General features: G+C 39.6%; 1 protein-coding gene across 1 annotated transcript in view; it reads left to right on the top strand.

Moving 5' to 3' along the window:
• The window catches only part of dph1 (diphthamide biosynthesis 1), a 174,718-nt gene that overhangs the window by 141,281 nt on the left and 19,192 nt on the right, over window positions 1-14,245 (top strand). Inside the window, exon 9 of the mRNA XM_062059822.1 lies at window positions 2,639-2,739. Within this exon, the coding sequence (XP_061915806.1) occupies window positions 2,639-2,739 (101 nt within the window). The remainder of the gene's footprint in view (window positions 1-2,638; window positions 2,740-14,245) is intronic.

The following is a 14,245-nucleotide window of genomic DNA, read 5'->3' as shown; positions in this document are numbered from 1 at the left end:
TTAGGTCTCTGATCCGTAAAAAACCTCTTTCCTACATGTTTTCCATGTCTGCCTGCTCCAATACACCCAATTTAAATTAAGCTTTCATCAAGTTTTGCAGAGCTTGATGGTATCTGCAGTGTTCATGGTTGGGGTACGCCAAGGCCATGGTTGGCAGGCAACTATCCAGATTGTGCCAAAATGTGATTTACTGTAGAATGTACGCCTCCTAGATATCCTGGACATATACTTGTATAAATCCTCTTAGTATGCATTCATAGGTGTATGGTGGAAGCTTTTCTATGCTTTTTGTCAACCACTGAGGGAATGTTTTTATTAAATGGGCATTAAGATTGAAAGGGGATTTACAAGGACAGAACAACTATGCCGTATTGATCTGCAGAGATTAAGAAATGGAGTGTCTGATAACATTTTAAGGTGGCAATATGATCTGATAAAAGACTCCACTCACGTCAGCAGTGGGTGTTGAACACACAAACTTCAAAGCAAACTTTTTTGCAGCTAACCAAATTGGTTGCAATCCTGAATAGCCAAGCAATACAAGTGCTGTCCTAGGACTTTGGAAGAGTCACAGGGTTAACTTAGACTTAGACTTCCTTTTATTGTCATTCAAATTTGAACTTTACAGTACAGATCAGAACGAAATGTCGTCGCATTAGCTCATGGTAGTGCAGGATAAAAGAGCAATAAGGTGCAGATATACAGTAAATAAATAGATTACTGTACAGCAGGGGTCACCAACGCGGTGCCCGCGGGCACCAGGTAGCCCGTAAGGACCAGATGAGTAGCCCGCTGGCCTGTTCTAAAAATAGCTCAAATAGCAGCACTTACCAGTGAGCTGCATCTATTTTTTAAATTGTATTTATTTACTAGCAAGCTGGTCTCACTTTGCCCGACATTTTTAATTCTAAGAGAGACAAAACTCAAATAGAATTTTAAAATCCAAGAAAATATTTTAAAGACTTGGTCTTCACAATTTATTTTTTTACTTTGCTTCTTATAACTTTCAGAAAAACAAGCCATATTCAGTTGAATATGCTACAAAGACAACATATTTCATGTTCAAACTCATAAACTTTTTTTTTTTTTGCAAATAATCATTAACTTTAGAATTTGATGGCAGCAACACGTGACAAAGAAGTTGGGAAAGGTGGCAATAAATACTGATAAAGTTGAGGAATGCTCATCAAACACTTATTTGGAACATCCCACAGGTGAACAGGCTAATTGGGAACAGGTGGGTGCCATGATTGGGTGTAAAAGTAGATTCCATGAAATGCTCAGTCATTCACAAACAAGGATGGGGCGAGGGTCACCACTTTGTCAACAAATGCCTGAGCAAATTGTTGAACAGTTTAAGAACAACCTTTCTCAAGCAGCTATTGCAAGGAATTTAGGGATTTCACCATCTACGCTCCGTAATATCATCAAAGGGTTCAGAGAATGTGGAGAAATCACTGCACGTAAGCAGCTAAGCCCGTGACCTTCCATCCCTCAGGCTGTACTGCATCAACAAGCCACATCAGTGTGTAAAGGATATCACCACATGGGCTCAGGAACACTTCAGAAACCCACTGTCAGTAACTACAGTTGGTCGCTACATCTGTAAGTGCAAGTTAAAACTCTCCTATGCAAGGCAAAAACCGTTTATCAACAACACCCAGAAACACCGTCGGCTTCGCCGGCCTAAGCTCATCTAAGATGGACTGATACAAAGTGGAAAAGTGTTCTGTGGTCTGACGAGTCCACATTTCAAATTGTTTTTGGAAACTGTGGACGTCGTGTCCTCCGGACCCAAGAGGAAAAGAACCATCCGGATTGTTCTAGGCGCAAAGTGTAAAAGGCAGCATGTGTGATGGTATGGGGGTGTATTAGTGCCCAAGACATGGGTAACTTACACATCTGTGAAGGCACCATTAATGCTGAAAGGTACATACAGGTTTTGGAGCAACATAGCAACGTTACCATGGACGCCCCTGCTTATTTCAGCAAGACAACGCCAAGCCACGTGTTACATCAACGTGGCTTCATAGTAAAAGAGTGCGGGTACTAGACTGGCCTGCCTGTAGTCCAGACCTGTGTCCCATTGAAAGTGTGTGGCACCTAAAATAGTACAAGGGAGACCCCCGGACTGTTGAACAACTTAAGCTGTACATCAAGCAAGAATGGGAAAGAATTCCACTTCAAAAATGTGTCTCCTCACTTCCCAAACCTTTACTGAGTGTTGTTAAAAGGAAAGGCCATGTAACACAGTGGTGAACATGCCCTTTCCCAACTACTTTGGCACGTGTTGCAGCCATGAAATTCTAAGTTAATTATTATTTGTAAAAAAAAAATAAAGTTTATGAGTTTGAGCATCAAATATGTTGTCTTTGTAGCATATTGAACTGAATATGGCTCGAAAAGGATTTGCAAATCATTGTATTCCGTTTATATTTACATCTAACACCATTTCCCAACTCATATGGAAACGGGGTTTGTACTAATAAAAGTTTCAATCAATCAATCAAGCGTCCTGTATTGCGTGAGTGTGTTTGTGTTGGTTTGGTGCATAGTAAGTTTCAAGGTTTCGCAATAATCCTGTTTTGATATGAGCCAATAAGCTCTGGCACACATTCTAACGTGTTGCTTTCTGCAGCACCTGGAATCAAAGCTGCAGTCGCTGGGCAAGAGCTTCACTCGAGTTCTTTTGTCTGAGATTTTCCCCAGCAAGTTGGATCTGCTGCCTGATGTCGACGCGTGAGTAATGACATGGACACACTCCACAACAGAAAGTGCTTTTAGAACTAGGACACATGTACTATTTATTCAGTTATGGCTGCTTCATAGCAGCCTTTTGAATTCATAATCCCTACTGTGGAAAACCTTAGTTGGGAAATATAAAGTATTGTTTAACAATATGGAGTACTGTACTGTCTATGGCTTTGTTGTTTACTTAAGGCTTACACAATTAATGTGGCCTCCTCCCTTTCGTGCAACTTTCATGATGCACAAGGCAGTTAAGAGGTTGCACTTTTTATTTATTTATTTTTTTGTCCTGTCCAGCTTCTCAGGCAAATCATAGAGTTGATGTAGATGCCCATATCGGCTGTTCACATGTACTTTACAAAAGACAAGTGTAGGATACTTCTCTTGTTGCCTTATTTGTATTTGCCTTTATTAAATGTATTTATATTATCATTTGGTGCAGCCGGGCCGGAGCAGGAGGGGATAGAAAGAGAAACAAAAAGGAAGACAGAGGGGGATAATTGTGGGGACAAGAGGGGGATAAGACAGAGAGACAAAAACAACAACAATAGAACAACATCAACAAATAGGATATGTACAAATATGATGGTAAAAGTGATAGCAAAGAAGCAGTTAGTGAAATAAATAATAATACAGAAATGACAATGAATATTATTACACTACAAATGTTGCACTTTTGAGTTTAATGTAGCAAATGCAATACATATCTTCTGTGTGTGCCCGAAATAGTTAGATTGTTTTTTTTAACAATTGTTTTAATGTTACGGTACTTAAAGGTGCCATATATAATAATGGCATGTCAAGTCATCATTAAATGGCCCTGATTTGTCAAAAGGCATTAATAAATCAGTCTTCTTTTCTAGGGATGTCCGATAATGGCTTTTTGCCGATATTCCGATATTGTCCAACTCTTAATTACCGATACCGATATCAACCGATACCGATATATACAGTCCTGGAATCAACACATTAATATGCCTAATTTGGACAACCAGGATTGGTTAAAAAATAATAAAATAAAATAAGATAAATACATTAAAAACATTTTCTTGAATAAAAAAGAAAGTAAAACAATATAAAAACAGTTACATAGACACTAGTAAGTAATGAAAATGAGTAAAATGAACTGTTAAATTTTAGTATTATTAGTGGAGCAGCAGCACACACAATCATGTGTGCTTACGGACTGTATTCCTTGCAGACTGTATTGATATATATTGATATATAATGTAGGAAGCAGAATATTAATAACAGAAAGAAACAACCCTTTTGTGTGAATGAGTGTAAATGGGGGAGGGAGGATTTTGGGGTCGGTGCACTAATAGTAAGTTTATCTTGTATTTTTTTGTGTTGATTTATAAAAAAAAACTATTAAAAAAAACGATACCGATAATAAAAAAACGATACCAATAATTTCCAATATTACATTTTAAAGCATTTATCGGCCGATGATATCGGACATCTCTATTCTTTGCAATACCTCTATAACTGATAACAGTAGTTCATTTGCTCATTTCAAAATTTTAGATTTACAGCCCTGAAATCTTGTTATTGTTTTCATTTCGATGCCCCGCCCTTCCCCGTTTGACCAATTAGAAAGTCCGTGAGTGTGTCACATCCATGTTGCCAGTTACGCACCGCCGTCTCCGTCTAGCTACTGCCACTGGTAAAGTTACTAAACATGTCAGACCTTAGTCAATCCAAAAGTTACCATTCTCAACTTATTCATGACAAAGCCAGGAACAAAACGAGGATTTGTTTCGGGGATGCCTTTGAAAGATGGAGTCCGTTGAATATTTTTACAGTCTGTTTAATAGACTGTATTTATATTATTCACATGTGAATAATGCTGTATAATAGACTGTATTTATATTATTCACATGTGAATAATGCTGTATAATAGACTGTATTTATATTATTCACATGTGAATAATGCTTTATAATAGACTGTATTTATATTATTCACATGTGAATAATGCTGTATAATAGACTGTATTTATATTATTCACATGTGAATAATGCTGTATAATAGACTGTATTTATATTATTCACATGTGAATAATGCTGTATAATAGACAGTATTTATATTATTCACATGTGAATAATGCTGTATAATAGACAGTATTTATATTATTCACATGTGAATAATGCTGTATAATAGACTATATTATTCACATGTGAATAATGCTGTATAACAGACTGTATTTATATTATTCACATGTGAATGCTGTATAATAGACTGTATTTATATTATTCACATGTGAATAATGCTGTATAACAGACTGTATTTATATTATTCACATGTGAATAATGCTGTATAATAGACTATATTTATATTATTCACATGTGAATAATGCTGTTTAATAGACTGTATTTATATTATTCACATGTAAAAAATACCAAATTGTTTATTGTCTATTGTGAGCAAACTGTGGTGCTGAATTTCCCCCGGGGATCAATAAAGTACTTTCTATTTTATTCTATTCTGTTCTAAACCATTGCTTTAGTATGTGGAGTTCACTCTCTACAGTCTCTAGGAGCTGGCCAAGGTCTTGCTCAGAACAGTACAGGCTTGTATCATCAGCAAAGAGAATACAGTTGAGTTTTTTTTTAAGACTTTAGACAAAAAAAATCGACAACATTCTTCTTGGGAACATTTTTCAACCTGAGGTAGTTCCAAAAAGAAGCTTCAGGAAGGAGGCGGCGGCTGACCTTACAGTAAAACAGTTTGATTGTCAATCTGTCAATCTGTCAATCCTTTCCGTGTCCGGGCCAGGTAAGGTTCCCCGTGTTGAGTCAAATTAAGACGCAGGCTCCACTCCTGGTGGTGCCCTTCCGTCAATTCCTTTAAATTTCAATCTTCACGTAAGTGTCTTTGTCCAGTTCCTTTTCAAGAGTTGTTGAGTTATAGGACTTTGCTACCGTTTACCCATGTAGGGTAAACGGTAGCAAATTTAGCTCAAAAAGCTAGCACTGTAATGTTAGCATGCTAGCCAGCCAGAGCGGCGCCATGGATTCAGAGGGTATAACATATGTGGGGGGTTTGTTGGCCGGTTGGTCTTGCAGTGGCAACTTGCCGTTGTCTTGATTGACGTCAGGAAACTAATTCAGCTCTTCAATAAAGATGTCATAGTCGGAGTTGTCGTCGTCGTCGTCATCCATGCCACACCCACTTTGGGTGTGGCATGGATGATTGTTTGGCGCCCAATAAAAGACTTGATGGAGGATTCTTCAAAAGCAAGGCTTCAGTCAGCAGATGTTAAAGCAGCATAAAGTCAGGGGTTTATTTCCTGTGTTTCTATATGCAGTTAAGCCCGATGCTATCACGATGGCTCCGTAGCTGAAATAAGCAGGGGCGTCCATGGTAACTTTGCTTGGATGGCAACATATGTTGCTCCAAAAGCTGTATGTACCTTTCAGCATTAATGGTGCCTTCACAGATGTGTAAGTTACCCATATCTTGGGCACTAAAACACCCCCATACCATCACACATGCTGCCTTTTACACTTTGCGCCTAGAACAATCCGGATGGTTCTTTTCCTCTTTGGTCCGGAGGACACAACGTCCACAGTTTCCATAAAGAATGTGAAATGTGGACTCGTCAGACCACAAACCACTTTCCCACTTTGTATCAGTCCATCTTAGATGAGCTCGGGCGGCGTTCCTGGGTGTTGTTGATAAATGGCTTTCACTTTGCATAGTAGAGTTTTAACTTGCACTTACAGATGTAGCGACCAACTGTAGTTACTGACAGTGGTTTTCTGAAGTGTTCCTGAGCCCATGTGGTGATATCCTTTACTACACACGGATGTTACTTTTTGATGCTTTACCGCCTGAGGGATCCAAGGTCTGTAATACCATCACTTACGTGCAGTGATTTCTCCAGATTCTCCGAACCTTTTCAGGATATTACAGAGCTGTATTGGGACGGTATAGCTCGGTTGGTAGAGCGGCCGTGCCAGCAACTTGAGGGTTCTGGGTTCGATCCCCGCTTCCGCCATCCTAGTCACTGCCGTTGTGTCCACTTTACTCACCTGCTCCCAGTGCCACCCACACTGCTTTAAATGTAACTTAGATATTGGGTTTCACAATGTAAAGCGCTTTGAGTCACTTGAGAAAAAGCGCTATATAAATGTAATTCACTTCACGGAGCGTAGATGGTGAAATCCCTAAATTCCTTGCAATAGCTGCTTGAGAAATGTTGTTCTTAACCAATTTGCTCAGGCATTTGTTGACAAAGTGGTGACCCTCGCCCCGTCCTTGTTTGTGAATGACTGAGCATTTCATGGAATCTACTTTTATAGCCAATCATGGCACCCACCTGTTCCCAATTAGCCCGCTCACCTGTGGGATGTTCCAAATAAGTCTTTGATGAGCATTCCTCAACTTTCTCACTCTTTTTTTGCCACTTGTGCCAGCTTTTTTGAAAAACGTTGCAGGCATCAAATTCCAAATGAGCTAAAATGTGCAAAACAAATAACAAAGTTTTCTAGTGTGAATGTGAAATATCTTGTCTTTGCAGTCTATTCGATTGAATATAAGTTGAAAAGGATTTGCTGTATTCTCTTTTTATTTACCATTTACACAACTTCACTGCTTTTGGCTTTTGTACAAACAGTACCGATAAATACCGGTATCGGTAAGGGAATTGTATCGATACATTCTTAACGATACACAGTCGTGCTCAGAAGTTTACCGCATGGTGGAGTCGCCAGAAGAAAGCCATTTCTGCGCAAATGTCACAAAGTATCCCGCATACATCACGCCAAACAGCACAGAGACAAGCCTCAAAACTTCTGGAACAAAGTCATTTGGAGTGATGGCTTTCTTCTGGCCACTCGACCATGCAGCCCATTTTTCTTCAAGTGCCTCCTTGTTGTGCATCTTGAAACAGCCACACCACAATTTTTCAGAGAGTCCTGTATTCCAGCTGAAGTTATTTGTGGATTTTTCTCTGCATCTCCAACAATTTTCCTGGCAGTTGTGGCTGAAATATTTGCTGGTCTACCCGAATCCCTCATTTTCCACTTCTTAATCAGCGTTTGAACACTGCTGATTGGCATTCTCAATTCCTTGGATATCTTTTTATACCCCTTTCCTGTTTTATGCAGTTCAATGACCTTTTCTCGCAGATCCTTTGACAATTCGTTTGCCTTCCCCATGACTCAGAATCCAGAAACACTGGATGAAAGATGCAATGGTCTGTCAGAAGCCCAGAAACTCACTGAGCTTTTATACACACACATTCATTACAAACAAACATGTCACGGGGGAGGATTGCTACCTTGATTAGCCATTCAAACCTGTTTGTGTCAACTTTTGTGCATGTTATCAGATCAAAGTCACTGGGGTATGTCAACTTTTGATCAGGGTCATTTGGGTACTTTCTTTTGTCATTTTGATTTAAAAAGAGTAAACACAGTTGTTTGCCAATAAAGAGCTTTACAGAACCATTAAAGGCCTACTGAAAGCCACTACTAGCGACCACGCAGTCTGATAGTTTATATATCAATGATGAAATCTTAACATTGCAACACATGCCAATACGGCCGGGTTAACTTATAAAGTGACATTTTACATTTCCCGGGGAACTTCCGGTTCAAAACGCCTTTGGAGGATGAGGTATGCGCGTGGCGTCGCGAGGTCCACGGAAGTGTTTGGACCCTTTTGGACACAATACACAGAGCTCTGTTTTCTTCGACAAAATTCCACAGTATTCTGGACATCTGTGTTGGTGAATCTTTTGCAATTTGTTTAATGAACAATGGAGGCTGCAAAGAAGAACGTTGTAGGTGGGATCGGTGTATTAGCGGCTGGCTGTAGCAACACAACAAGGAGGACTTTGTTGGATAGCAGACGCGCTAGCGGCGAACTCACCTTGACTTCCTACGTCTCCGGGCCGCCGACCGCATCGTCGATCGCTGGAACGCAGGTGAGCACGGGTGTTGATGAGCAGAGGAGGGCTGGCTGGCGTAGGTGGAGAGCTAATGTTTTTATTATAGCTCTGACGAGGTCCCGTTGTTAAGTTAGCGTCGTTAGCAACAGCATTGCTAGGCTTCGACAGGCGTCGAATACACATTAACCGTGTATTTACATGTCCAGTGTTTGGTTCGGTGTCTCCTGATAGTAGTATTGTTGATCTGCTGTCTATCCTTCCAGTCAGGGATTTATTTATTTTGTTTCTATCTGCATTTGAGACAGATGCTATCACGTTAGCTCATGCTAAAGAGCCTCGTCGATGTATTGTTGTGGAGATAAAAGTCACTGTGAATGTCCATTTCGCCTTCTCGACTCTCATTTTCAAGAGGATATAGTATCCCAGGTGGTTTAAAATACAAATCCGTGATCCACAATAGAAAAAGGAGAGAGTGTGGAATCCAATGAGCCAGCTTGTGCCTAAGTTACGGTCAGAGCGAAAAAAGATATCTCTTGAACTGCATTCTAGTCTGTCACTCTAACGTTCCTCATCCACGAATCTTTCATCCTCGCTCAAATTAATTAATCGTCACTTTCTCGCTCCTAATATCTCTCGCTCCATTGTAAACAACGGGGAATTGTGAGGAATACTAGCTCCTGTGACATCACGCTACTTCCGGTACAGGCAAGGCTTTTTTTATCAGCGAGCAAAAGTTGCGAACTTTATCGTCAATTTTCTGTACTAAATCCTTTCAGCAAAAATATGGCAATATCGCGAAATGATCAAGTATGACACATAGAATGGATCTGCTATTCCCATTTAAATAAAATATCAGAGCATTAAGCAGAGTGAAGAAGGTGCTGTGTAATTCTATTTTGAAGAATGGCAATAGTAGGCCTTTTAACTGTTGTATAATTCCAGTATTTCTCTTGAAGAATGGCCAATAGATCATCGAATTGGCTTGATCTTCCAGGGTATGTAAACTTATGAGCACAACTGTACATCCCAATTTTGAGCAGAAAAAACGGCGTATGTGTTTTTCTGTGCCTGAGAGCAGAGCCAAGCGAGAGTCAACTGCAATCAATTCTGCCGCCGAGAAACTTTGCTCAAGCCAGAAAAAAGGGGAATGGACTGATGGTTCATTTGACAGCACCAGCTTTGGCATTCAAGTTTAAACTTCTTTCCCTCTTTTTCCTCTTCATATTTGTGTACCTTATTTTTTTCGTAGGAACATGCACCTACAGGACATGGAGCGTTATCTCCTCGGCCTTTACATGCGCCGCTTCATCCGTACTAATCAATATGTGGAGCCTCATCATTGGGATTAGGGACAAGGGTGGGCTGCCTCAGTGGAGATGAAGCTGAGGATAGGATTGATCTGCGAAAGCCAACCTGCACAATCCCTCGCTTTCACTCTGTTTCCATTTGTTTCCCCCCCTTGTTCATTTTTCTCTACTCCAGATGTTTTGTGTCCACGTCACTCACTCCTACACCCGCTACACTGCAAAAGTCGCTGTTCAAAAACAAGAAAAAATAAATAAAAAATTGGGGTATGTTATTTGAACTAAGCAAAAATATCTGCCAGTAGAACAAGAAAATTTGGCTTGTCAAGACTTTCCGAAACAAGTAAAATTAGCTAAATTCAATGAACCCAAAATACTTTAAAAGCCTACTGAAATGATTTTTTTTTATTTAAACGGGAATAGCAGATCCATTCTATGTGTCATACTTGATCATTTCGCGATATTGCCATATTTTTGCTGAAAGGATTTAGTAGAGAATATCGACGATAAAGTTCGCAACTTTTGGTCGCTGATAAAAAAAAAGCCTTGCCTGTAGCGGAAGTAGCGTGACGTCACAGGTTGAAAGGCTCCTCACATTTCCACATTGTTTACACCAGCAGCGAGAGAGATTCGGACCGAGAAAGCGACGATTACCCCATTAATTTGAGCGAGGGTGAATGATTCGTGGATGAGGAACGTGAGAGTGAAGGACTACAAGCAGTGCAGGACGTATCTTTTTCGCTCTGACCGTAACTTAGGTACAAGCTGGCTCATTGGATTCCACACTTTCTCCTTTTTCTATTGTGGATCACGGATTTGTATTTTAAACTACCTCGGATACTATATCCTCTTGAAAATGAGAGTCGAAATTCACAGTGACTTTTATCTCCACGACAATACATCGGCGAAACACTTTAGCTACGAGCTAACGTGATAGCATCGGGCTCAAATGCAGATAGAAACAAAATAAATAAACCCCTGACTGGAAGGATAGACAGAAGATCAACAATACTATTAAACCATGGACATGTAACTACACGGTTAATGCTTTCCAGCCTGGCGAAGCTTAACAATGCTGTTGCTAACGACGCCATTGAAGCTAACTTAGCAACGGGACCTCACAGAGCTATGCTAAAAACATTAGCTCTGCACCTATGCCAGTCAGCCCTCATCTGCTCATCAACACCCGTGCTCACCTGCTTTCCAGCGATCGACGTAGCGACAAAGGACTTCACCTGATCACCGATGCGGTCGGCGGCCCGGAGATGGAGGAAGTCAAGGTGAGGTCGGCGGCTAGCGCGTCTGCTATCCATCTCAAAGTCCTCCTGGTTGTGTTGCTGCAGCCAGCCGCTAATACACCGATCCCACCTACAACTTTCTTCTTTGCAGTCTCCATTGTTCATTAAACAAATTGCAAAAGATTCACCAACACAGATGTCCAGAATACTGTGGAATTTTGGGATGAAAACAGTTTTTTGTATTGGATACAATGGGGTCCGAATACTTCCGTTCTCTCCGTGACGTCACAGGCATACGTCATCATACATAGACGTTTTCAACCGGAAGTTTCCCGGGAAATTTAAAATGTCACTTTATAAGTTAACCCGGCAACATTGTGTTGCAATGTTAAGATTCCATCATTGATATATAAACTATCAGACTGCGTGGTCGCTAGTAGTGGCTTTCAGTAGGCCTTTAATATTAGTACATACTCACTAATAACAAGTGCACTTTTCTTGGTACAAAAAAAAAGACCTTTTTGCTCAATATGTTGAAAAATATTCTTAAATGAAGTAAATGCTAGTGCCATCATCTTGACATAATGATATGCGCTCGGCATTACATTTCTTGAAACCAGCAAACTTATACTAAAAACTAATTTATTGTTCTTAATGGAAAGGCAACAAGGCAAGCGCTTGTCACTCTCGGGGTCTCCTAGCCACTCAGGCTAATCATATTGTCTAAAAATGCATTTTTCCATGGATAACATGACATCATCGCGCCAAGTGCATGCTCTTTCAGTCAATTAGTGCGCATATATACAGCCCGGCCCCCGGGCAACATTTTTTTTATTGTAATTTGGAAGAATTTACCTGAATGTGCATGAACTATTTCTGTTCAAAATTGTTAGAAATTAGGGATGTCCGATAATGGCTTTTTGCTGATATCCGATATTCCGATATTGTCCAACTCTTTAATTACCGATACCGATATCAACCGATACCGATATCAACCGATATATGCAGTCGTGGAATTAACACATTATTATGCCTAATTTGGACAACCATGTATGGTGAAGATAATGTACTTTTTAAAAAAATTAGTAAAATAAGATAAATAAATTAAAAACATTTTCTTGAATAAAAAAGAAAGTAAAACAATATAAAAACAGTTACATAGAAATGGCCCTGATTTGTCAAAAGGCATTAATAAATTAATCTTCTTTTCTAGGGATGTCCGATAATGGCTTTTTGCCGATATTCCGATATTGTCCAACTCTTAATTACCGATACCGATATCAACCGATACCGATATATACAGTCCTGGAATTAACACATTATTATGCCTAATTTGGACAACCAGGATTGGTTAAAAACTAATAAAATAAAATAAGATAAATAAATTAAAAACATTTTCTTGAATAAAAAATATATTAAAACAATATAAAAACAGTTACATAGAAACTAGTAATGAATGAAAATGAGTAAAATGAAGTGTTGCAGGTTAGTACTATTAGTGGAGCAGCAGCACGCACAATCATGTGTGCTTACGGACTGTATCCCTTGCAGACTGTATTGATATATATTGATATATAATGTAGGAAGCAGAATATTAATAACAGAAAGAAACAACCCTTTTGTGTGAATGAGTGTAAATGGGGGAGGGAGGTTTTTTGGCTTGGTGCACTAATTGTAAGTGTATCTTGTGTTTTTTATGTTGATTTAATAAAAAAAAACAAAAAAAAATGATACCGATAATAAAAAAAACGATACCGATAATTTCCGATATTACATTTTAACGCATATATCGGCCGATAATATCGGCAGGCCGATATTATAGGACATCTCTATTAGAAATGTTAAATGTTTAAATATGAACTGTCAGTTTGCTGTACTGTGCCAACTGTACTACTATATGAGTACCTATTTTCTATTGTTCTATTGAAAATAAAACAGCAAAGTCCATTTGGCTGTCATCTGTTTTAATTATGAGACACAATTGTGTCAAAGTCATGATTTTTTATTTCATGCTTGAAATAAGAAATGATGACTTTAAAAAAGTAGTGTTCTACTTGTGAGTGTTGATGACACAACAGTTGATATTCTAGTTTCAAGCATGTTTTACTCAATATAGCTCATAACATCTCAGCAACAAGCTGTAATATCTTACTGACATCATTTAGGAACAAAACACTTAAAACAAGTAAAACACTCTCACATAAAATCTTATGTATGGCCGCGCAAGTCCCGGGATGCCCAAAATGTCCAAAACGCACCCAGCAAAGTCCCACGGGGATGCGGGGAGAAAAGTGAGAAAAATCGGTAAAATGTTCAAAAATCCTACCCGGGTTCGAGTGCCACAAGTCTTAAGACTTGTGGGACTCCAACCTGGGTAAGTATTTTGAACATTTTTGCCGACTTTTCCAACTTTTCCAACTTTTATCCCCCCTCCCCGTCGGACTAGGCCGGGTGTGTTATGGACATTTTGGGCGTCCCGGGACTTGCGCGGCCGGCGGTGGGTCTTGTGGGACTCGAACCTGGGTAGGTATTTTGAACATTTTTGGGGACTTTTGCCCACTTTTCTCACCTTTCTCCCCCACTTCCCGTGGGACTTTGCTGGGTGTGTTTTGGACATTTTTTGCCACCCCGGGACTTGTGCGGCCGGCGGCGGGACTCGTGGGACTGGAACCCGGGGAGGTATTTTGGACCAAATTGGGACTTTTGACCATTTTGTCCGCCTCTTCCCCTCCTCTTCCCCGCCTTCCTGTGCACCATTGCTGGGTGTGTTTTGGACATTTGGACAAAAATAGTTTCAAGCATGTTTTACTCAATATAGGTCATAACATCTCAGCAACAAGCTGTAATATCTTACTGACATCATTTAGGAACAAAACACTTAAAACAAGTAAAACACTCTAATATAAAATCTGCTTAGTGAGAAGAATTATCTTATCAGACAGAAAATAAGCAAATATTACCCTTATTTGACATATTTCATCTTACTGAGATTTCACTTTTTGCAGTGTGGCCCTGATGCATGTTGAAGTATAAACATTCTTCTCCTCCAGACTCTTCT

Source organism: Entelurus aequoreus, linkage group LG10, assembly GCF_033978785.1.
Source record: "Entelurus aequoreus isolate RoL-2023_Sb linkage group LG10, RoL_Eaeq_v1.1, whole genome shotgun sequence".
Lineage (NCBI taxonomy): Eukaryota > Metazoa > Chordata > Actinopteri > Syngnathiformes > Syngnathidae > Entelurus > Entelurus aequoreus.
The sequence above is the reverse complement of the archived record's forward strand: the minus strand, read 5'-3'. Positions and strand labels throughout refer to the sequence as shown.